At 46.1% G+C, this 22,284-nt stretch overlaps 1 protein-coding gene across 1 annotated transcript in view; it reads left to right on the top strand.

Annotated features, from left to right (window-relative positions):
- RAMP2 (receptor activity modifying protein 2) overlaps positions 1–22,284 on the top strand; it is a 174,714-nt gene that overhangs the window by 132,066 nt on the left and 20,364 nt on the right. Inside the window, exon 3 of the mRNA XM_069634416.1 lies at positions 4,696–4,798. Within this exon, the coding sequence (XP_069490517.1) occupies positions 4,696–4,798 (103 nt within the window). The remainder of the gene's footprint in view (positions 1–4,695; positions 4,799–22,284) is intronic.

Here is a 22,284-nt window from a genome sequence, read left to right as displayed (position 1 = left end):
CTAAGCGCGGGATCGTGATTTGAACCTGTGGTGCGCTGCTTGTCTTGCTTCCAAGACAAACGTGTTGCCCTATAGCTAACCCCCCTCACAAATACTAGGGGCCGGAAGGTTAATAATGGCATTATACAATTTTATTTTACATTTTCCCACCAAGTTGTACATTAATGAATTCTTTTCCGGGCAGAAGTTAATACAATAATTTTATGGAGCAGCACAAGCAACTAGCAACTTTTGTTTCTTCTGGTTCTCCAGCACCTTTTCCATGACTCTCCATGACTTGTCTCTACCCCACATTCCTAAATGGACATGTGAGGCAAGACTCTTATGAACAAGGCTGGTGATCCTCCTTCCACTAAAGTGACCAGGGCAGTGCCAGTCATGACTGCTGATTCGTTGGATTCGTCCAATCGATTCTTCTCTATAAAACAACGCGGACCACTAGCGTGTCGGGTTGCAGCTCGCAAATTGCCATGTACCATTGATGCTTCTATAACGCCTACGGATATTCCAGTGAAACAATCTAAGGAAGCTTGCAGGAAGGGGGCGCGCTGCAAAAAGCATCAGGGAAATCATCAGGGCAACTTAACGAGCTGGCTGAAGTCGGCTGAGCAGATATACCCACAGACAGAACAACCTGACACAAACCTGGATACAAATGTATCATTGATCAGTGGAGAGGGGCTTGATAACAACTCGACTTCAAATCTGCCGTGACGGGTGCCAGCTTGAAGAGTGTCTATCAAGCAACGGTGGTCAATAGAAGTTGATTCAGTGAGAAATCGGGTGCTGGAGAGTACAGTTTTGCTTGTGAAAAATGCCAATCAAAAAACCCAGGACAAGTGGCTGTGTTGCTCTGCTTTTATGTCCCTTCTTCATCAAGTACCACAACTGCGGGTATTGGTATCTGACGATTTTATCTTCTTTGAGCCGTTAAAATGTGTCAATTCTAATGTATCAGCTGTCCACTGAAAGCACATGGATACTGTCCGCGTGCTCTGTGCCTTTGCGACCTACTTGTTGAGCTGTGGGATTGAGCTGGACATAAAATCTGACATAGTGGATCCAGCCTTACCGTTTACGCAAGTCACTTGCAGTCTTCGGAATACGCCAACATCACAACTGCCCAGCAAAGACAAGGTTCAGCTATCCGATTTTCATTCTATGCTAAAATAGCTTGAGGAATCCCTGTCTGCGGTGCTCACTTAACAATGAGTATCATCGCTCATTTCCTGGAATACTTGAGGGTTTGCCCACTTATTATCTCCACCTGGTTCTCTGCCCTATGTTCTCCAACATCCGATTTTCCTATTACAGGAGACTTGGTTAACATCAGCAATCCATATAGACGGGTACACCGTCCATCAAACTGCAGCAAATAACAGCAGACTATCATCTGTTGATTCAAACAACATATTAGTGGTGGAGGTGGATATTCCCCTCAATGGCAAGAGTTAACATATCCTGTTAGTCAACATCTATAACCCTCTTAGGGTTCTATTTAGAGAACAGATTCAGAACGATTTAGACAACCTTTTTGGGCATTGGTCTAGAGGCAATGTTGTTGATTGTATTATTGTGGGTGGTGACCTTAACGTAACTGTGCAGGTAGTGAAGGAACGCAAGTAGACAGAATATTGTCTAGTACAAGTGTTATGGAACAATCTGTTCCTGACTTTGAGGGATTAAAGTGGATGAAGTTCTTTCAGAGCTGGGAGCTCGAAATCTTAAATGGCTGTAATGGCCACTCTGGATTACTTCTTTTTTAATTTGGAAGTAGCGATTTATGTGACCGATTTGTATGTGAGTGCCAATGTATGGAGCAATCATGGGGCATTAACATTAAAGTTACATGAGTTTGCTCCAGCTACTCAGGTAAAAGGATTAGGGGATGTGGAATTCACCTATTCAGGTAATCGGATTAAGTGGTCTGAAAACAACATACGACCAGCCACACTTTTCAGTATGTCTGTGAATCATTGTTTCCTCTCAGAATTTAAGAACAAAGATATGGAGGAAATAGAGCATTGGGTGTCTCAGTTCAAGTACCTAGGAGTTGAGTTTGATCAACGACAAGGTATAGAGATTCGCACAAGGAAGGCAGAGCAGTTAACATCCCACATTTGTTAAGCGAACAGGAGGTTTCACATATGTGGGGGCTAGGTGCCTTTATTTACAATGCAAAGTACCAGCTATCATTTATGTTCTCGAGTGCCAGATTTAAAATGGCTCCGGCGTATTGAGGGAAGATTCTGGAGAAGACTTCTTGGTCCTTCTAGCTGTGTACCCATGGTCATTATCCGCCTTGATTTAGGGATCTTGTCTCTTAAAGCTATGGTTTTGAAAAAGCTAGCACTCTTGTACATCAAAATGATGAGTAGCCCAACGAATCTTCTCCTACATAGTTTGGGTAAAGCAATTAATAAGAATGGAGGAAAACCAAACTTTAAGGAGAGTATGATATGGCTGTTTGAATGTATTGGATGGACTCCCAATTTGGAGGATTGTTATTACGCATCAAAGAAGTCACTGGAGAGCCATATGCACCTATAGGACTGGTGTGAAATGTTTTCATATTGATCACCCCTAAAGAGTTATACTTTTGTCACTCACACGTTATACTCATGTAAAACGGCTCAGCCTTACTTAGTCATATGCCCCTCTAAAATCTTTGGAGATTTATACTTTTGCTGTGCATAAATCGACCCCCTGCATTAAGTTCTCTAAGTCTGTCACTCTCTCTGCTGGAAGAATGAAGGTACTGTCGCATATGCCAAGACCCGTTAGTCTTGGAGATGCCTAAACATGTCCTCACAGAATGTTTAAATTTGGGCCCTATATACATGAATAGGTTTAAAGTGACATTTTCGAATTACATAATGTCGAATGCAAAAATGTCGAAAAAAAATTGTTGAAATTTTTTTTTTTCGAATGTCTTTTTCTTTTTCGTTCGAAATTGGGGGGATCCACCCAAACACCCCTTTTTTTAACCATTTTTTTAACGCACAAAAGCAAAAAAAAAACATGTAAATAAAAAAATGACATATTCGAGAAAAAAATAATTCGGCCAATTTTTTTCTACATTTTTGTCATTCACATTATGGATTCGACATATTAACTGGACACCACATGAATACATGAATCATTTAGGTACATTTGTACATCACCTGAACAGGATTAAGGCTCTGTCATTTCGGAAGAGATTTATAAATACTAAGAATAGAGCCCTGAAAATGGCACTGTGCAGAGTTTGGAGCAGGGTGTCAAGGAAATTGGCCATAGAAGTATTTGCTTAGTCGGTGAGGACATTCAGTGTCTCTAAGTATTGTGATCCAAGATAAGAATGTTGATTGATGGATGGAATTATAAATCTTTTAGGAATTTTACTGCATGTATGTTGCATTGTAGGTTTTAGGTTATATGTGTTTAGATTTGTATATGTGTGTATTTGTATTTGTATACTTTTTAACACTGTGATGTAATGATGGAATTGATTAATTGATCAATTAATGTATATATTATATATGTATAAAGTTTTATATATAAACTATAACACATTAAAATAAAGAAATAAATGAGCGTAGCCCACTCTTCTATTGGAGTTAGACCTCCCAGACATTGGGTTTATGAATGACCGAGGCTACTTGCTGGAAGAAAGAGTGAAATTGGGAAAACCTACTTCTGTTTTGAATGAGTGCAGCAGGAACATTCCACAATCCATCAGCCACCTCTACCCGGTCGGGCATATTCCTGGGGGGAAAAGTATATATCCTTTGCGTAGAGGTACCGGTTGACTCCATGTCACCAGGGAGTTCCTATTCCCTTCCTGGGCTTTGCTTTTACTTTAATTTGACTTTAGTCTATCTTATTCTGTTTCAGTAACCAAGGACTCCAACGGCCATTGATGGAGAAACAAAGTGCCATGACTGAGGCATGGGGTCCCCGGTGACATTGAGTGGTTTTATAACTTTAACTTTGTCACTGAATGTAGCTCTTAAAAATGTGTCAAAGAGACAACACTTTATTATCGTAAAGATACATACATGCGAAAATACACATTTTTGGGAATTTAGAGTGCAAAAAATGATTGTTGTCTAGCATATTTTAGATCGAAGATTGTCTCGAGAGCAGTAAATATTTCCAAGAATGACTATAAATCGATCGATTTTTCTGTTTGACTTTTACAGAACTTGTAAATTAGGTCTGCATACATTTAAATTAATATTTGTGCATTCTTTGTTATTTATTAAAACCACTCTATGCAGAAGAGGTTATTTCTTTGGATAACAAAAGGGTGATAAACTAGGATAATGCAAGTGCTAATCTCGCGTGATTTCACTGTTTTGGCAATCTGCATTATTCTCTTTAGCAGTCTGAACATTATGCAGCCAATTTCCAACATCCCACACCTTACTGTGGTGGTTATATATGGGATAAAGTACCCCCTACATGCGTTATAAGGATATTGCAAATCACTGCAGAGTTCTGTGACCAAATAGAGGCCGAACGCTGAGTTCCTTTATAAGGTCACGGAACTCCAAAGTTACTGGCAATATATTTTTTCCTATGGCAGGGGTTCTGGCCAGGAGATTCTGCTAATGAAACCGTTTTTTACACCTCTTTCAACTGATGAACCGCTAGCCTTAAAAGAAGATATTTAAATCATGTTTTAAAATACAGCTGTCTTTCCTTCCCTAGAGCCCTATTACAGTTACCTCTCGCAGCACTGCTTGGACAATTTCGCTTTCGAGATGAATAACATATCAGAGATGTATTGGTGCCAGTGGGAACATATAATCAGGTAGGAAGCATCTCCCGACTGTATCACTTTATCCAAGAAGCAGCCTGCTACTCTTCTATTTTATCACAACCAAACCCTGTCCTGCCACCATCATTACATTCCTTCTCCAAATCCATCGCAAATTATGATATACTGGGCCTCATTACGACCCAGGCGGAAAACGATGGTGCTGCTAATAGCACCAAGGTCCATGCTGGTAATTTACCGACTCCGCCATGGAGAAAGGGGGAATTACCACCCCATTACAAGGTTGGCGGGGCGGTAATTCCCCCTTCCTCCATGGCCCTTCCCCATTCCCATTTTTGCCCCATAATGGGAATGGGGAAGGCGGTAATTACGGTACCGCAAATTGCGGACCCGTAATTAGCACCAAGGTCCCTTTGCAGGTCCATTCCTTAACGGCTGGTAAAACCAGCCGTTAAGGTGGGAACCCACAAAGGGACCTCGTAATCAGGCGCTAAGGGATTACCAGTACGGGTACCCTTACCGGCACCGGTAATCCCTTAGTGCCAGGGTCGTAATGAGGCCCACTGTATTTTATTTGATCATTTTGTGGATAGAGGTTGGGCTTTGAGACTTGCCGAAGATCAGTCATGTGCTAAATTGGCCTTCTCACCAACATCCTTCCACACACCTACTGCACCCTCATCCAGCTTTGCACCCCGTTAAACATTAAAATGTATCACCGGCTACCATCATTCCTTTATCATGCCAGGATGTCAGTCTAATATCACGCTTCCTCACCATGTAATGTTTTTCGTTGCTCTGCCTGTAATACTTCCAGATCCATTTTTTTAATGTTTATTGGCCCTATAAGACATTTAAGCCAAAAGGCACACAGATACTTTGTGGTTTTTAAAGGTTGCTAATTGAGCTTGGATTACGTATGGGCCGGTTGTATAGCATGTTCGGTGTTGAGGGTTTGAGCACATTGCACAACCCAGGTCCATCAACTACAAATGTTCAAGCTTCTGTGCCTTTTGTCTTGCAATAAGGTGACCCGCCTTGTATTGGGGTGAAGACCAGAAGGAACCTATTAACATTTCACAGATAGAATTATTGAAAGAAGATAAATTGCTCAGATCAGCTCTCTGCCAAATGTAGACAATGTATAAATGTCTAATGGAAGAACAAGGAAATGTTGTTTATGTATGTATGTATTTATTTATTTATTCATTCATTCATTAATTTGAACATTTATAGCAGCGTGCCAAACCCTCAGGCACCAGGGTGCTAGTTACATTGTTATGGGTAGTAGCCAGACATTTCATACATTTCAGACAAAACTTACAGTGAGGAAGGAAGTCGTTAGTTGGTGAAGGAATTTCTTTTAGCATACAGCGTCAGGTGAGTATACTTCCTATGCGAGTAGAAAAGTTTTGAGGTTCCTGCGGAATACCCAGTAGCACTGTTCGAATCTGAGGTAGGGTGGAAGGGCGTTCCAGGACTCTGATGCAATGACCGGAAAGCTCATAACCCTTAATGTGAAGATAAGAAACAAACATCTAACTGTAATAATTGTTGAACCTGCGTAAAAAAAAACAAAATGAAAATAAAGACAAGAAAAGCAATATTTACTGTCATCAAAAATCACCAACAGATAATCCCTCCAAAATTTTCTTTACTACTATTACGAGCAAAAGGTGCAGCTGCCAATGCCTTGCATCTTTAGGAACACATGGGCCCTCATCCCAACCCAGGCGTTAAGGGTTTAACGGCACCGTCGGCGCCGTTAACCCTTAACGCCTGATTTCCACCTTAACACCTGTTTTTAGCAGGCGTTAAGCACCAAGGCGCTAAGCGTCCTTGGCGCTAATTACGGCACCGTAATTTACGGTGCCGTAATTAGCGCCTTCCCCACTCCCATTATGCCCTATGGGGCAAAAATGGGAATGGGGAAGGGTAAATGGGGATTGGGGATTTACCGCCCCACTCACCTTGGAATGGGGTGGTAAATCCGCCATCCACCATGGTGTAAACAGAGTTTACACCATGGTGGTAAAGTAGGGAACTTACCACCTGGGTTGGAATGAGGGCCATGATGATGCATTTGGTACTTAAATTCACTGATAGAGGCTGCAAGTAATCTGATAGAAAGAGAACTATTGAGTGATGTAGACCCTTGCTGTCAAACAATGATTTCCACAAAGATTTCCTACAATATGCCATTGGATGGATCTCACCTTCCATCCTAGTGAATGGACAATCATTCTTTCAGTTGTTTTGTGGTCAAAATTATGTTCTGTTGTCATCTGCATTACACCAATCATCAGGTGTCAACTGCTGGGGCAGTCAATCTGTCGCCCTCCCTTCCAGATGTTTGGCCTACAACTCCCATCATTCCTTACAACTTACTATGCTGGCTGGAATTAACGGCAGTCGTAGGTCAAAACATCTGGTGTGAGACAAGCCAGCTACCCATGGTCTACAACAGGGGTCTGCACCTTTGTCTCTCCAGATGTTTCGGACTGCAATTCCGATGATATCTGGCTATTGACTATGCTGGTTAGGGATGAAGACACCTCTTTAAACAACATACCAACACATTTTTTAGCCTCTCATCTTAGCTGAAGATGTTCAGTCATTGCATATCCAACTTATTAAGCCTGAGGAATTTGCTAATGTTCTGTACCATATTACAAAGATGTGCGGGAGCCCCTCTACTGAGAACGAACATGGGGCAAATACCCTGCTCTTTTGAATTTCTTCCACTCAGGAGGGTCTACAACCACGTTTTAGCTCACTGCACACTTCACAGAGAAGACATACCGATTTGCATATCAGGCTGGTCCCACCCATGAGGGCAGTCCAAATGTGGTTGTGCAGGCGTGCATAATGACAACTCAATGCTGGCCGACACAAATAAAAATGGCTTGCAAGCATGCCAGGCAGCGTTTACTCACTTTGCATGGCAGCTTGCAAAAGTGCAGGGTAAAAGGTGGCATACACATGTGTGTGACGCCTTTTGCTCTGCACTTTTGCACGCATATGTGCAAATGACAAAAATGTGGCTGCAGGAAGCACCTACATGTATGTCAAGTAACGGCTCCCTGCTGCCAAATTTCTCATTTGTAGAACATGAGCTCTAATGTAGAACCGGATTAGTACAAGTCTCAAGGCTCCAGAAGGAGGGTGAGAGAGGGTGGGTAAATACTATTTAGTGCAGTACTAACAGCAGGTATTGAGAGGGATTGTGGCGGAGAGAGGTTAACAGAGGGAGTGGGAGAAAGAGATCCCTCTCCCTGTTCCAGAGTGAGATGGGAAAGATCAGGGAGAGAGAAAGGGAGATAGAGGCCGTCCTCAGCATAGCATACAGGAGAGAGAGAGATACCCCGCCTCAATGCACAGACTCCACGGAGAGAAAGCTGAAGATAATGGGATGGGGTGGGGTGGGGCGGGCGGAGGATGCCTTGCAGAGAACTGACAGCGTGGGTCCAGAAGGAAAGGTGGAGAGAATGAGACAGAGTGAGAGCGAGCAAAGGACAGCAAGACACACAGATAGAAATACACAGAGAAGAAGAATGAGACATTGAGATACAGAGAAACTTAGAGAGAAACCCAAAGGCAGATTAAGAGATAGAGACAGCAACAAAGATTGTATGTATGTGAGCGAGAGAGTGAAAAAGAAAGGCAAGAGGTGCAGACAGGGAGAGACCCATACAGACACAAATAGATACAGAGAAAGAGCGACAAAATCAGATGCAGGGTGAGAGAAAGAGACAGAGGGACATTGACAGAGAGGCACTGAGAGAGACAAAGACAGAGACATACTAAAACTTAGAGAAAGAGACACACAGCAACAGATAGCTACAGATCCTGATACATAGACAATGAAATAGAGAGACAGTGAAAGAGGAGGGCATAGAGAGAGGGTGAGGGGGAGAGAGAGAGAGAGTCTCATAAAGGTAGACTAAGAGACCCAGAGGCAGAGTGATTGGGAGAGGAAAAGTGACAGAAACAGGCACAGCATGAGCAGAATAGACAGAGGGACAGTAACAGAGAGGCACTGAGAGAGACAAAGACAGAGCCATACTGAAACCTAGAGAAAGAGACACACAGCAACAGATAGCTACAGAGCCTGATACATAGACAATGAAATAGAGAGACAGTGAAAGAGGAGGGCATAGAGAGAGGGTGAGGGGGAGAGAGAGAGAGAGAGAGAGAGAGAGAGAGTCTCATAAAGATAGACTAAGAGACCCAAAGACAGAGTGATTGGGAGAGGAAAAGAGACAGAAACAGGCACAGAATGAGCGAAATAGACAGAGGGACAGTAACAGAGAGGCACTGAGAGAGACAAAGACAGAGACATACTGAAACCTAGAGAAAGAGACACACAGCAACAGATAGCTACAGAGTCTGATACATAGACAATGGGCCTCATTACACGGATGGCGGTAAGGATTTACTGGTACTGGTAAAATACCGGTACCGGTAAATCCTTACCGCCTTACTACGAGGTCCCTTTGCGGGTTGGGGTATTTAACGCCTGCTTTTTGCAGGCGTTAAAAACCAACCCGCAAAGGGACCCAGGCAGCTAATTACGGTACCGCAATTTGCGGTACCGTAATTAGCGCCTTCCCCATTCCCATTGAGCCCTATGGGGCAAAACTGGGAATGGGGAAGGGCAATGGTGGAAGGGGGAATTACCGCCCCGCCAACCATGGAATGGGGCGGTAATTCCCCTTTCCGCCAAGGCGGTGCCGGTAATTTACCGGCATGAACTATGGCGCTAATAGCGCCATGGTTCTCCACCATCCGTGTAATGAGGCCCAATGAAATAGAGAGACAGTGAAAGAGGAGGGCGTAGAGAGAGGGTGAGGGGGAGAGAGAGAGAGAGAGAGTCTCATAAAGATAGACGAAGAGACCCAGAGACAGAGTGACTGGGAGAGGAAAAGAGACAGAAACAGGCACAGAATGAGCGAAATAGACAGATGGACAGTAACAGAGAGGCACTGAGAGAGACAACGACAGAAATATACTGCAACTTAGAGAAAGAAACACACAGCAACAGATAGATACAGAACACGCGAAATAGTGAAATAGAGAGCGAGACAGTGAGAGAGGAGGACAGAGAGAGAGAGGACGAGAGAGAGCGAGAGAGAGAGAGAGAGAGAGAGAGAGAGGGAGACAGGCAGAGAGAGAGAGAGAGAGAGGACCGAGAAAGAGAGTCACAGAGAGATATAGACAGAGTGACAGAGACTGAGAGGCCCAGAGACTGAGAGATAGAGAGAGGGAGAGTGAGAAACAACAGAGAGAGAAAGACAGACATAAAAAGAAAGAGAGAGTGAAAGGAGACAGAAGCAATCATTTTCTAAGTCTATAGAAAGGGATAGAAAGGAAAATGTTCAATTGGTTTGGAAGACATATTGAGTTACCCGCTGAAGATACTGTGAACTATCGGAATTCTGTGCTGTGTACTGACTCTGTGAAATGCTGGAATCCTGGGTAGTGTAGTGCTCTGACTCTGAACACTCTGGAAACCCTGAAAGCACTAACGACCAAAAAGATACTGTAAACTCCAAGAGCGCTGCACACTCCAACATTTTTGTGAACGTTCCAGGAAATGTGAAACGCGAAAGTGCTGCGCACCATCAAAAGCGTGGTGAGTACCCTGAGGGTGTTGCGCATTCCCCAAAAGCATTGTGCCCCATGAAGCCTCTACACACCGCAAAAGCACTCTGAACTTCAAAGGCACAGTGAACCCCAAAATCGCTCTACATCCTTAAAGCGCTGTGGACTGTGAACCCAAAAAGCATTGCGAAAAGTCTGACAAAACCATGTGATGATTAGCAATCTCCTTACAGAGGGGATTTATAAACTGAGTATAACAAGGTCTGTTAACTGGAAATTGTGATGGAGTACTCAGAAGAGATGTCATACTGAAGTGCAGGCTCAAATGCTTATGAACAACAAAGTGGTATGCCCCCCCAACTCCCCAGAAATAGATGTGACAATGAAGCACTTTGCTGAATGCTCTGGAATACAGGAGTTTGGTGAAGGCCTCCCAGCTATGGCCATGAGACAAGGGAAAGATTGTGAAAGCTCCTTGAGCCGTGAACAGTAAGATGAATGCAAGGGGCTGAAAATGTTCTAAGAGCCCAATAACTCATGATACACATCATTTGATTGGTGCTGTACTGACTCTCCTAGAATCCCGAAGAAGAGTCTGATGCTTTCCTGAGTTGCCACAGAAGCAAGAATGGGAGATATATATAGTAATGAGTCTCCCTGGAATCAGATAGGGAGGACTGAAGCTGCACTGTGCTTTCATAGTGCCAGGAATGAACAATTGAATTGGTACTGGGATCTGATAAAGAGCGAGACACATAGTATAAATAGCACATCCTACCTTGAGGGTTCTCTTGGCACCAGGAATAGAAGGCTGAACTTGTACTAAGTCTCCCCTCTTTGCATGAAATGAAGAATGGAGTTTTATGGAGCGTGCAAAGAATCATGAAGGGAAGACTGAAAAAGTACTATGTACCCCTTGCATCATCAGTGAAGATTCCATTTGTAAAGGCTGGGAAAGCATATTGAAATCCAGAGGCGTTGCTAGGGTGGGGGGGTAAGGGGGCTATAGCCCCTGGCCTTTTGGTTGTAGCCCTGGATAGAATCTCAGGAGCTACATCCAAAAGGCTAGCTAGCCCCCAGTCCCAACAGTTCCGACATTATCTAATCCCCGGGTCTTTTTCAGACCTAGCAACACCCCTGTTGAAATCCCAGGGAGAGGCTGGAAATGCTGATTCAAAATGTAGAAGAGGCGGAGAAAGCCTTTGTAGAATTCTAAGAAGAGGCAGTGGAAGTTGGTGGAGAATCTTGGGATGTAGCTGAGAAATTCTGTTGGGAATCCAGGGAAATGACTGAGAAGCCTTTAGAAAATCTTGGGGCTCTCCCCCATATGCTAAGAAAGCATATGCAGAATCCGGACGAGGCTGAAAAGGCCTATTGGGAATCTTGGGAGATGCTAACAATCCTGGGGAGAATCCAGAAGAGGATGAGAAGATCTATGAAGAATCTGGGGGAGATGACTGAGAAAACCTACGAAGAATCTTAGGGAGAGGCCAAGAAAGCCTATGCAGAGTCTTTGGGAGATGCCCATATAACATATGGAGAATCTAGGAGAGAGGGTAAGAAAGTCTATTCAGAATCCTGGGAAAGGGATAAAAAAGCTGCTCACAATTCTGAAGGGGCTGATGGAAGCCTGGGTAAAATCCCCAAAAGGCTAAGAGAGCCTATGGAGAATCCCAAAGAGGCTGAGAAACCTTATGTAGAATTTTGAGAAGAGACAGGTAAAGCTTATAGATAATCTTAGGGAGAGGCTGAGAGGTATTCCCCACTTTTTTGGTTCCATGTGTTAATTCCGGCGCAAAAATAGTGCGATGCAAACATATCGCCATATTTTGCGGCGAAATTCACACATGGACCCTGCTGGGGGACATCCCCGCAACCCCTGCATCATTTTTTAATGTGCGGGTGTTGCCCAGAGCAATGCCAGAGGTTAAGATTATTATTATTTTAACATTTATTTTAACTTGCACAGACATATCACCATAACTTAACTTTCAGTTAACATCATTGTCATCATTTTGTTATATAGCAACTTGATACACCTACATACAGTATTATGATGTTTCTGAGTCATCCTCCCCTGCACACTTATTAGACAAATATTGCTTATATCTGCTCCATATGTCTCTGGGGCAGCTGTGTAGGGGTAGTAAGCTGGCATATGTTTCCTCACAGTCATTGGCCCATGTCATGCCCCTTTCCCAAACATTTTTTGTAGGTGGTTCTAAGCTTTTCCATCCATCAGTATTGTCCGCTTTGCGAGTATCAGGCTGAGGTTAAGCAGTTTACACCAAGTAGGATTCATTTTACCAACAGTACCCAACATGCATAAATCTGGATCCCATACAATGGGTTGATCTGCCATTTCATCAAGTGCATCACACACCTCAGCCCAGTATTTAGTTAGCCTTGTGCATGACCACAACATGTGTAGCATGCCAGCTTCCTCATTTCCACGTCTGGGGCATTTCCTGTCAGCTGCAGGGTGTAAAGCTTTGATGCTGGCTGGGATGTAGTAGGTCCTGTGTAGTACCTTGTAGAGTATTAGCCGATAGCGAGAGTTATGCAAGACCTTCTTAGTAAATGCACACAATTTTGCCCATTGCTGGTCAGTGATAGTGTAGCCCAGGTCTGTCTCCCTTTTCCGTTTGTCCTCTGGGGGCAATGTTTCTCTAGTGGATTGTGTGATTTTAAATAGTGTAGAGATAGATGTCTTGGCTGTGTTGGCGAGAAACATGTACCCCTAACCAGGGTGTATCTGTGGTTCACTAGGGAATACGGCCCATATTTCTGCCATGGCCAATCTCAATATTAGGTATTATAATTTCTGTAATGGTTTACCCCCTATAGTCTTGCTTATCGCTTTCCAACTGATGAATTGTTTATCTGTTCATCATTCCTTTGTCTTTCCAATGTGTGGTGAGCATCTTGTCCTGGGTGGGGGGAACGTAGTGGACCACCATATTGGCATGTTTGGATGATACCGGATATTGTGTCCGGGATGACCAGCCATTCTAGTACAGGCTGAGCATGTCACCAGGGCTGGGTTGATGGTATTGTCATTTCTGACTTTGGCTTCTGCCACTTTGTGTAGGAGCTTCAATTGCTGAGTGTGGTGCTCGGGGGTTACCCTCTATCCAGTATGTGGTGTAGTATGCCTGTGCTGCGAGATAATATAATTCAAAATCTGGGTTGGAGAGGCCACCATGGGAGTACGTTTGGGCAAGTCTTCGCCGTTTGGGTTTCCCATTTCAGACAAGTGCCGTGCATGCTCCCTGGATTTTATTAAAGAACGACCTGCCCGACCATACAGGTACAGTGCTAAAACAATAAAATAGTTTGTGCAAAATGATCATTTTGATCAGGGTGAGTCTACCCATGAGTGAGATTGGCAAGACCTGCCACCGTTCAAGGTTGGCACACAGCACGTCTACAATGGCAGTGCAGTTTGTGGTGCGGACAATTTGTGTATTAGGTGCTATTTCCACGCCTAGGTATCTTACTCGTGTGGGTGCCCATTCGAGGCCATATATCTCTGTGGGTTTAGAAGTGGCCTCTGTGAGGGGAAACATTTCTGATTTGGTCAAATTCAGCTTCAGCCCAGAGTATTCCCCAAATTCTTTGACTGATCACAGCGCTGCGCCGAGGTTAACTTCAGGGTTTTTTAAATACAACATTATGTCGTCAGCGTATAATGTAATGATCTCAATCTTACCCGCCAGGGAAATACCTATAATACTGTATCGAGCTCTCAGTAGATCTGTCAGTGGTTCTTTGGCCCGAGCGTATAATAAAGGTGATAACGGGCATCCCTGTCTGGTACCCCAGCCAGCTCCAGGATCCCAGAGAGAACCCTGTTGATGCAGATTCTGGCGTATGATTTAATGTGTAGTATCTTTACCCAATGCACGAAGTTCAGCCCGAATCCATAGATATTGAGTACCCTAAATAGGAAGGGCATGTAGATTGTATCAAAGGCTTTTTGTATGTCTAGTGCCAGTGCCACCCCCTGCGTGTCTTTGGGTTTTGCTGCAATGATGTTATAACAGCAGCGTATATTAGTCGCAGTGGACCTGCCCAGTACAAAGCCTGCCTGGTCCTAATGGACCATTTATTTTTAAATTTGTTTATTGGCATTTGTTATTTAGTACATTTACAGGACACCAGGCGTGTCCGCATTTCCAGGATAATGAGCATTTCAGAATAAAACTTTTAACATTTAACACATTAACATTACAACATTTAACTATCTCCCAGTGTTTGCTATTAAGGTGAAGTTGCTTGGTGGAGCGGGGGGGGGGATCCTGGTAGTCTGGAGGGGGGAAAAAGGAGGGGGCCCATGCCTGTGAAAGCCCTGTGGGGTGATAGCGTGGTGGTCACAGGTCTTGTCAATTCAGTGCATGGTTCTGTTTCAGTGGGTTCATACCAGTTCATGGGGCCTTGTCATCTGAGGGGTAAAACAGGGAGTCTGTGAGTTCTTACCAGGCCTCAAGGGTCATACTAGAGTCATCTGTGGATCTGGCCACACTGTCCTCCCAAGCCGTTGTTTCTGCTCGTATCTAGCGTTTCAGTTCAGAGTGCCAGCTTTTCTGTTGGGGCCCAGTCGTTTTCTTCCAAGACATTCCCATGGTCCTCTTTGCCAGTATACATATAATGTCCATTAATCTGGTGAGGTGCTTGAGTTTGGCCGGTCTGGTGTATGTGCCGAGCAGGCATTCCTCCGGGGTCCATTTGTATCTAGTCACCACCCAGATTGTCGCTTGTCTGCTGTATGGCAGTCCACAGGGATTGTGTCCTAATGCACTTCCAGAACACGTGGATCAAGTCCGCATTCCTCTGTCCACACCATGTGCAGTTAGAGGGCAACGTATTATTGATTTTTGCCAGCCTGGACGGAGTTAGATATGTTCGGTGTAGCAGGTTGAGTTGTACTTGTCTGAATCTGTGGTTCCTGGAGACAGACTTGGGAAATGTCAAGGCCCTTTCCCATTCTCCATCTGTCAGTTCCCGGCCCATATCTGCTTCCCATTTGTCTCTCAAAGCGGGGCCCCGCGGGTTGGGGACGTCGCTCAGGTGGGCATAGATCTGGGACACCGGCTTCCAGCCCTCACCCAGAGCATAAAGTAGTGTGATCAGGGTGTTTGGTTCCGGTTCTTGCGGCCATGCTGACCATTTGGTTCTTGCTGTGGTTCTCATCTTTTGATACCACAGGAACTGGCCCGTATGGACTCCGTCTACCTCCTGAAGTGTTTCAAAGTCTTTAAAGGCCCCATCCACAAACAGGTCCCCCCATGAGTATATCCCGTTCCTTTCCCAGTGTCTGAGTTGGTGCAAATCTGCGACGGAGCCACATACGTCCGAGAGTAGTGGTATGTCCGGGGAGTAGTGGGGCTTAGAGCAGGCGAGGGTTACTGCCCTGCGCCATACTTTTTGCCCCAGGATAGCCATGGATGGGGCATTTCGCATTAGGTGGGAGGGGGCCCAGATGAGTTCTTTCATATGCAACAGGGATACTAGGGTCTGCAGGAGGGGGGTCTCGGATGTGGCTTCATCTGCTAGCCATTTAGTGACAAAACTAAGCTGTGCTGCAAGGTAGTACTTTTCGAAGTTCGGGAGTTGGATTCCCCCTTGGGTGTACGGTAGCATCAGGGTGGATAATGCTATTTTGCGTCTCCCTGATCCCCACAAAAAGTCCCGGGTTATCCTTTCTAGGAGGCGGAAAAAAGGTGCATTAATGTAAAATTGTATGTTTTCGAACCCGTACAAGAATCTGGGAAGGACAATCATTTTAATTATGGCAGCTCTTCCCATCATGGATAGGAGGAGTTTCGCCCAAAATTGCATGGATTTTCTCAAGGCTGGGATCGCAGTCTTCGTGTTGTGTTCATGCATTAATGTAGGGGTATGCATTATGTGTATACCTAAATACTTAAATGAGGTCAGCTCCCAGTGTATTCCTACCGCAGGAAGTTCAGCTATGTCTTTCCCCTTGAGGCCTGCCAGAGGGAAGAGGCAGGACTTTGCCCTACTAAATTGTATACCAGAGAACCTTGCAAAGTTGTCTAGGACGTCTAACATTGTGGGCTCGTTATTTTGTGGGTCTCTGACGTACAATAGTACGTCGTCTGCGTAAAGAGAAATAATATGGTCAATACCCCCCAGCCGTATCCCGGCATCAAAGAATTGTTTTCGGAAGTATATGGCAATGGGCTCCAGTCCCAGTACATAAAGCATGGGAGAGAGCGGGCATCCCTGCCTAGTGCCCCTGCGTATGTCCCAGGCTTCAGATATGTGTTTCCCTGTTTTTACTCTGGCCGTAGGTCTGTTATAAAGTATCTTGATCCATCTAATGAACCCTGGGCCAAAGCCGAAACTCAGAAGAACCTCCACTAGCCACTCCCAAAATATAGAATCGAACGCCTTAATGGCATCTAGGGACAGGAGGGCATATGTCTCTGTATTGGCCTCTGTCTGGGCAATAACCTGTTGCACTCTACGTAGGTTCATGGTTGTGTTTCGGCTTGGTATGAAGCCACACTGATCCTCGTGTACCACGTCCCCTATAATTTTAGCCAGCCTGTCAGCTAATACCGTGGTCAATATTTTCACATCGCAGTTAAGCATGGCTATTGGGCGGTAGGAGTCACATTTGTCGGGGGGCTTATTTGGCTTATTGATTGGAATTAACAAGGTTTCCCTCATGCTGTCAGGAAGCATCCCACTCTCGTGTGCCTCCTGGAAGACCTTGTGTAACAAGGGTGTTAGGGAGGTCTCATATGCCTTATAAAACTCAGTGGGCAGTCCGTCACTCCCGGGGGTCTTAGCATTGGTCAGTGACTTGATTGCCTCTGCTATATCCTCCGCTGTAATATCTGCGTCAAGGGCTTCAGCCTGTTCAGGGGTCAATTTGGGGAGCCCTATTTCCTCCAGGGTATCTATGATTTGGTCTCGGGGAACCTGATCACTGTGAGAGTAAAGGTGTTCGTAGAAGCCCTTAAAGGTTTCGTTTATATCTTGCTGTGTCTGTACTACCTTACCTTCTTCAGTCTGTATCATGGTAATCGTGTGCTTGGGGTGTTCTTTCCTACACAACCAGGCCAGCATTCTTCTAGGTCTATCGGCTTCCCTGTGCGTTCTGTTTGTTTTGGTGGTATAATCAAACTTGGCTAGTCTTTCCCAAGCCTGGGCACATTTAACTCTAAGTTCCTTAAGGTTATCTTCTCTTTGGTGAGTATTCACCGGGGTGGATTCGAGTTGCTCAATCTGTTGCTCCAACTGATCTAATTCACCCCTCAATTGTTTCCTGATGCCCCCTGCTTTCGCGATGATTTCCCCCCTCGCCACTACTTTGAGAGCGTCCCACATCGTGCTCAGGCGGGCAACGCTTCGCGTATTCCTCTCAATAAAACTATCTATAAATTCATGGAGTTCTTCCCTGAACACCGGATCACTTAAGGCATCCATCGGCATTCTCCACATAGGGATAGGGGGTCTGGGGCCGGTTTGATTCCAATCTATTAAGAGCGGTGAGTGGTCTGATATGGTCCTTCCCAAATATTGGGCTTCTTCTATTTGTGACAGGTGTTCATTGTCTACGAAGATGTAGTCTAACCTGGTGTGAAGAGCATGAGGGGAGGAGAAGTATGAGTACCCCCGAGAATCAGAATGGCGCCCTCTCCAGATGTCAGCCAGGTTCAACCTATCTGACAATAAGGACAAGGCTGTGGTTGCTGCTGAGGGCCCTTTTGGGTGGGGCTGGGACCTTTCGAGGCTCGCATCATGGACACAATTAAAGTCCCCCCCCCATAAGAAAATACCATGTCTGTAAGGTGCGATTTTAGCATACATGGAGTTCAAGTGTGCTGGAATGTTAGTATTGGGGAGGTAAGAGTTCACTATGCATATTTCCTCCTGTTCCAAGCGGCCCCAGAGAATTACAAACCTGCCCTCAGGGTCTGTCTCAGATCTGGTTAGGTGGAAAGGGAGTTGGGGATGGATCCAAGTGTACACACCTCTTGCGTATTTAGAGTAGGTAGTGCCCACGCCGTGTCCCCCCCAGTATTCTCCCAGTCTAGCCAGGGAGTCCGCCGTGCAGTGCGTCTCCTGTAGCAGCGCTATCTGCACTCTTTTCCTGTTCAAGTAAGACTTGATTCTATTCTGGCGTAAGTAGGTTCCCAGGCCCCTCACGTTCCAAGTCATTATCTTTATTTTAGTATTAGATGCCATGTCGAATCTATCGAGTCATCAATGAATCAGTCCGGCACCTACCAGCGACTTCTACGGCGTCCCCTGGTCCATACCGTCTTCCCTCCCGTCCACCTTCTCCAGCATCGCTCATTTCACTCGTAGGAGATTCAGTAACTTGAGTAACTCCCATTGCCTTGAATGGGGAAAAACAAACAAAAGAAGATGAACAGTCCCTAGCAGTTGCTCCCAAGTTGCAGGCCACTCCTGGCCTTCCGGATCGGGTTGTGTGTGGGCCAGCTGCTCACACAGTTTTCAGTGGGGTGCGTTGCCTAACTTCACTCGTTTGGTCCTATGAGCTCTCGTCCGATATAGCTTACTTGTATAGCTGACTTTACTGAAGGCTTGCATTGGATGGTGCTTGGTTGGGGTCGGTCGTTATGTGGGGAGTACCCGCTTCCTCCTCTTTCTGGTAGGTTCCCAATCAGCCCCGGTCCGACTTTGTAGGTCCTGTTCCATCATCTGCCAGGTTGTTATGTTCAAGCCACATGTTGGCCGCGGCCGGAGTCTCTAGAAATATCGCTTTTCCATTATAGAGAACCTTGAGGCGTGATGGGTAGAGCAGCATGTACTTTAAGTTAAGATTCCTTAGGCGGGCTTTTATCGGGATAAAGGAGTTCCTTGCTCGTTGCACTGCAGGGGTATAGTCGGGGTATATAACTATTGTTGCATCATTCCTCTTTATCTCCCCTCCTTCTCTGGAGTATCTCAATATGATTTCTCGATCTCGGAAATTTAAGATCTTAGCTATAATTGGGCGTGGATGAGATCCGGGTGGAGGACATTTCTGGAGGGATCTGTGGGCCCTTTCCACAGAGAACCCTTGGGAGAGGTTACCCGGTCCAATTTCCTGTAGCAACAGCGTTTCGATGAAGTCTGTCGGGTCTGGGCCCTCCGAGTCCTCAGGGACCCCTAGTATGCGGATATTGTTTCGGCGGGCCCGCCCTTCGGCCTCCGCGGAGCGGGCCTCCAGCCTGATCACTTTCTGTTCCAGATCCTGGACCGTCCTCTTCAGGACTCGGGTGTCCTCTACATTTTCCTGGAGGGTGGTCTCTGCCACTGTGACCCTTTCCGTTAGGTTGCGGGCGTCTTGACGCATAAGCTGAATGTCCGATTTCACCTCTTCCAGTCTCCCTTCGATTGATGTGCGGAGGGCCGCTATTGCTTGGAGGCATGTTTGAAATCCTCTCCTTGTTGGGGCAGTTCCTCGACAGGTTCTGGGTCTTGTTGCGACTGTCTCTGGGGTCTAACTGTCGTGAAGGAATCCATGGTGACCAGTTTCAGCTTGCCCTTGGGGGGAGACATTATTTCTTTTTGGGGGGGGGGGGGCTGCGGGTTCGTTTCCGCGCACTGTGTAGATCGTCCTAGTAGCCCCCTCTTTTCGGCTGATGTTTCGCGAACACCCCTCTCTCGGATCAGGAGCAGTTTGGGTGGGGTGCTGTCGCTGTTCGGACCGTTGATGCGGTCGGGCGTAGGCCCCGGCTGCCCTCCGCTTTCAGGGTCTCGGCCCGCCTTTGTCACTGTGTCTAGGAAGGAGCTTCCCTAGGGCCGGCTCTCGGCTCGTGAGTTTCGGATCCAAGATGGCGTTCTCTCAGAAGCTTATTTGGGATTTGGAGGGGCGGGAGGGGTCCACCATCTATGTCATCGCTGGATTGCCTGCGGGGTTCGGTGTTTCCCGGCCCTCCGTTGCCAGGGGCTTATTGTCCGCTCCTTTTTTGGGAGCTTTGATGGAGGAACTACGGGTCTATCAGGCAGGGTCCGCTCCCTCCTCCTCACCTGCTTTCTCCGCTTCCCCCTCGATCGCTCCGTAGGTCCGGGGGGTGGAATCCCAGACTTCCCTGCACTTCCACGCAGTCACCAGGGTAGAGGCGGAGCCGAAGCGAGATCAGTTAGCCCCGGTGGCCTCGGCACCAGCGTGCATCTCGCCCTGGAGTATGTCACACTTGGTCGCAGCTCTAGTCTTGGCGCGCAACGGGCACTGCCATCTTGCGGGTCCCAGGGGGCTCGAGTTTGGGGTTCCCGTTTTCTGGCTTTGCTTCTCTGATTCGGGCCGGGAGTCAGGGAGAGTGTCGGGAAGCGGTTCCCCTTCCGTTCTGTCCGTTCCGGTCCTGGATTACCGACCCGTTACCACGATATTCTTGTCATATGGAAGGATCACGGACGGAGCTCTGCAGGAGCCTGTCTTCACAGCATGCGCGCAGGCCACGCCCCCCTCCTAATGGACCATATGCAGCATTAGAGCATTCAATCAAGTGGCCAATATCTTAGCGAATATCTTCGCGTCAGTGGTTATTAAGGAGAGAGGCCTGTAGGAGCAGCATTCCTCTGGTCGTTTCGCAGGCTTCAATAGTAGAGTAATAATCGCTTCCCTAGTCGTTTCAGGTAATACGCCGGTGTTTAGAGCTTCGGTCCAAAATGCAAGGAGTCTAGGTGCCAGGGTCGAGGTAAATTCTTCATAAAATTTGGCACTCAGCCCGTCCGACCCTAGTGCCTTCCCATTTGGTAAGGATTTGATAGCGTCTGCTATCTCAGCCTGGTTCATGGGAATGCATCTCTTGTCTCGGGGGATAAAAGTGTGGTGGGTATTCCAGCTAAGTATCTATCCATTTCTTCATCTGAAGCGACACTCTGGGGAGAGTACAGGGCCGCGTAAAAATCATAAAAGACTTTCCCTATATCCTCCTAACCAGTAACCAACTCCGCATTCGGTAGTGTTGTACATGGGATGTTGGAACTGCTCCGCTCGCCTTTCACCATCCTAGCAAGGAGTTTACCAGGGCGCTCTTGTTCACTGTATCATCTAGTGGCCGCCGGTCTAACGAAATAAAGGACTACCTGTTCTGCTGCCTCTTTATACTCCTCTAGTTGAGTGTTAATATCTAATTTGGTCTGGGCTGTTGGGTTAATGGCATATTGTTGTAGCAGTTGGGCTGTGTTACCCTCGCGTTGCCGGAGCTCCCTGCGAATATCTTTAAACACTCCCATCTCGGTTGACATGGTGACCCCTTTTATGTATACCTTAAAGGCCTGCCATAGAGTCGCTTGTTTCTCTACCATACCTTCATTCTTTTCAAAATATTCATCAATATGTAGTGTTAGGTTGGACTTGTACACTTGGTCTGACAGCGCTGCTGCCTTAAATCTCCAAGGAGGTCTTCGTGAGGAGACTTTCGGAATGTGTAGGTGCAATAATACCGGGGAGTGGTCAGACAGCCTTCTGGGCAGAATTATCGCCTCAGACACCCATCCTAGAACCCTGCAGGATGTCAGCCAAATATCGATTCTAGAGTGCATTTCATGCACTTATGAGTAAAAGGTGTATGCTCACTTCTCTCCATGTAGGGATCGACAGCTGTCGCGTATGTCAAGGTCGGTCATGTGCGTATGTATTGTGAGAGTGGGATATTTGGCTCACATCTGAAAGTGTAGTATTCTGGTTCATCTGTGTTTGGGCCGTAGAGATTAATGAGAAGTACCTCCACCTCAGAGAGCTTTCCGTGAACGATCACGTAGTGCCCATCCGGATCACACTCAGCAGCTGAGTGTGTATAAGGTAATGATTATGTATCAACGTGAGTACCCCTCGTGCTCTACTTGAGTAGGATGTGTAGAAACGGTGGTTGCCCCAAACAGGCGCTATTTTGTCCGCCTGACATCCCAGTAGGTGTGTCTCC

The sequence above is a fragment of the Ambystoma mexicanum genome, chromosome 13, assembly GCF_040938575.1.
Source record: "Ambystoma mexicanum isolate Mex_15411 chromosome 13, UKY_AmexF1_1, whole genome shotgun sequence".
Classification (NCBI taxonomy): domain Eukaryota; kingdom Metazoa; phylum Chordata; class Amphibia; order Caudata; family Ambystomatidae; genus Ambystoma; species Ambystoma mexicanum.
The sequence above is the reverse complement of the archived record's forward strand: the minus strand, read 5'-3'. Positions and strand labels throughout refer to the sequence as shown.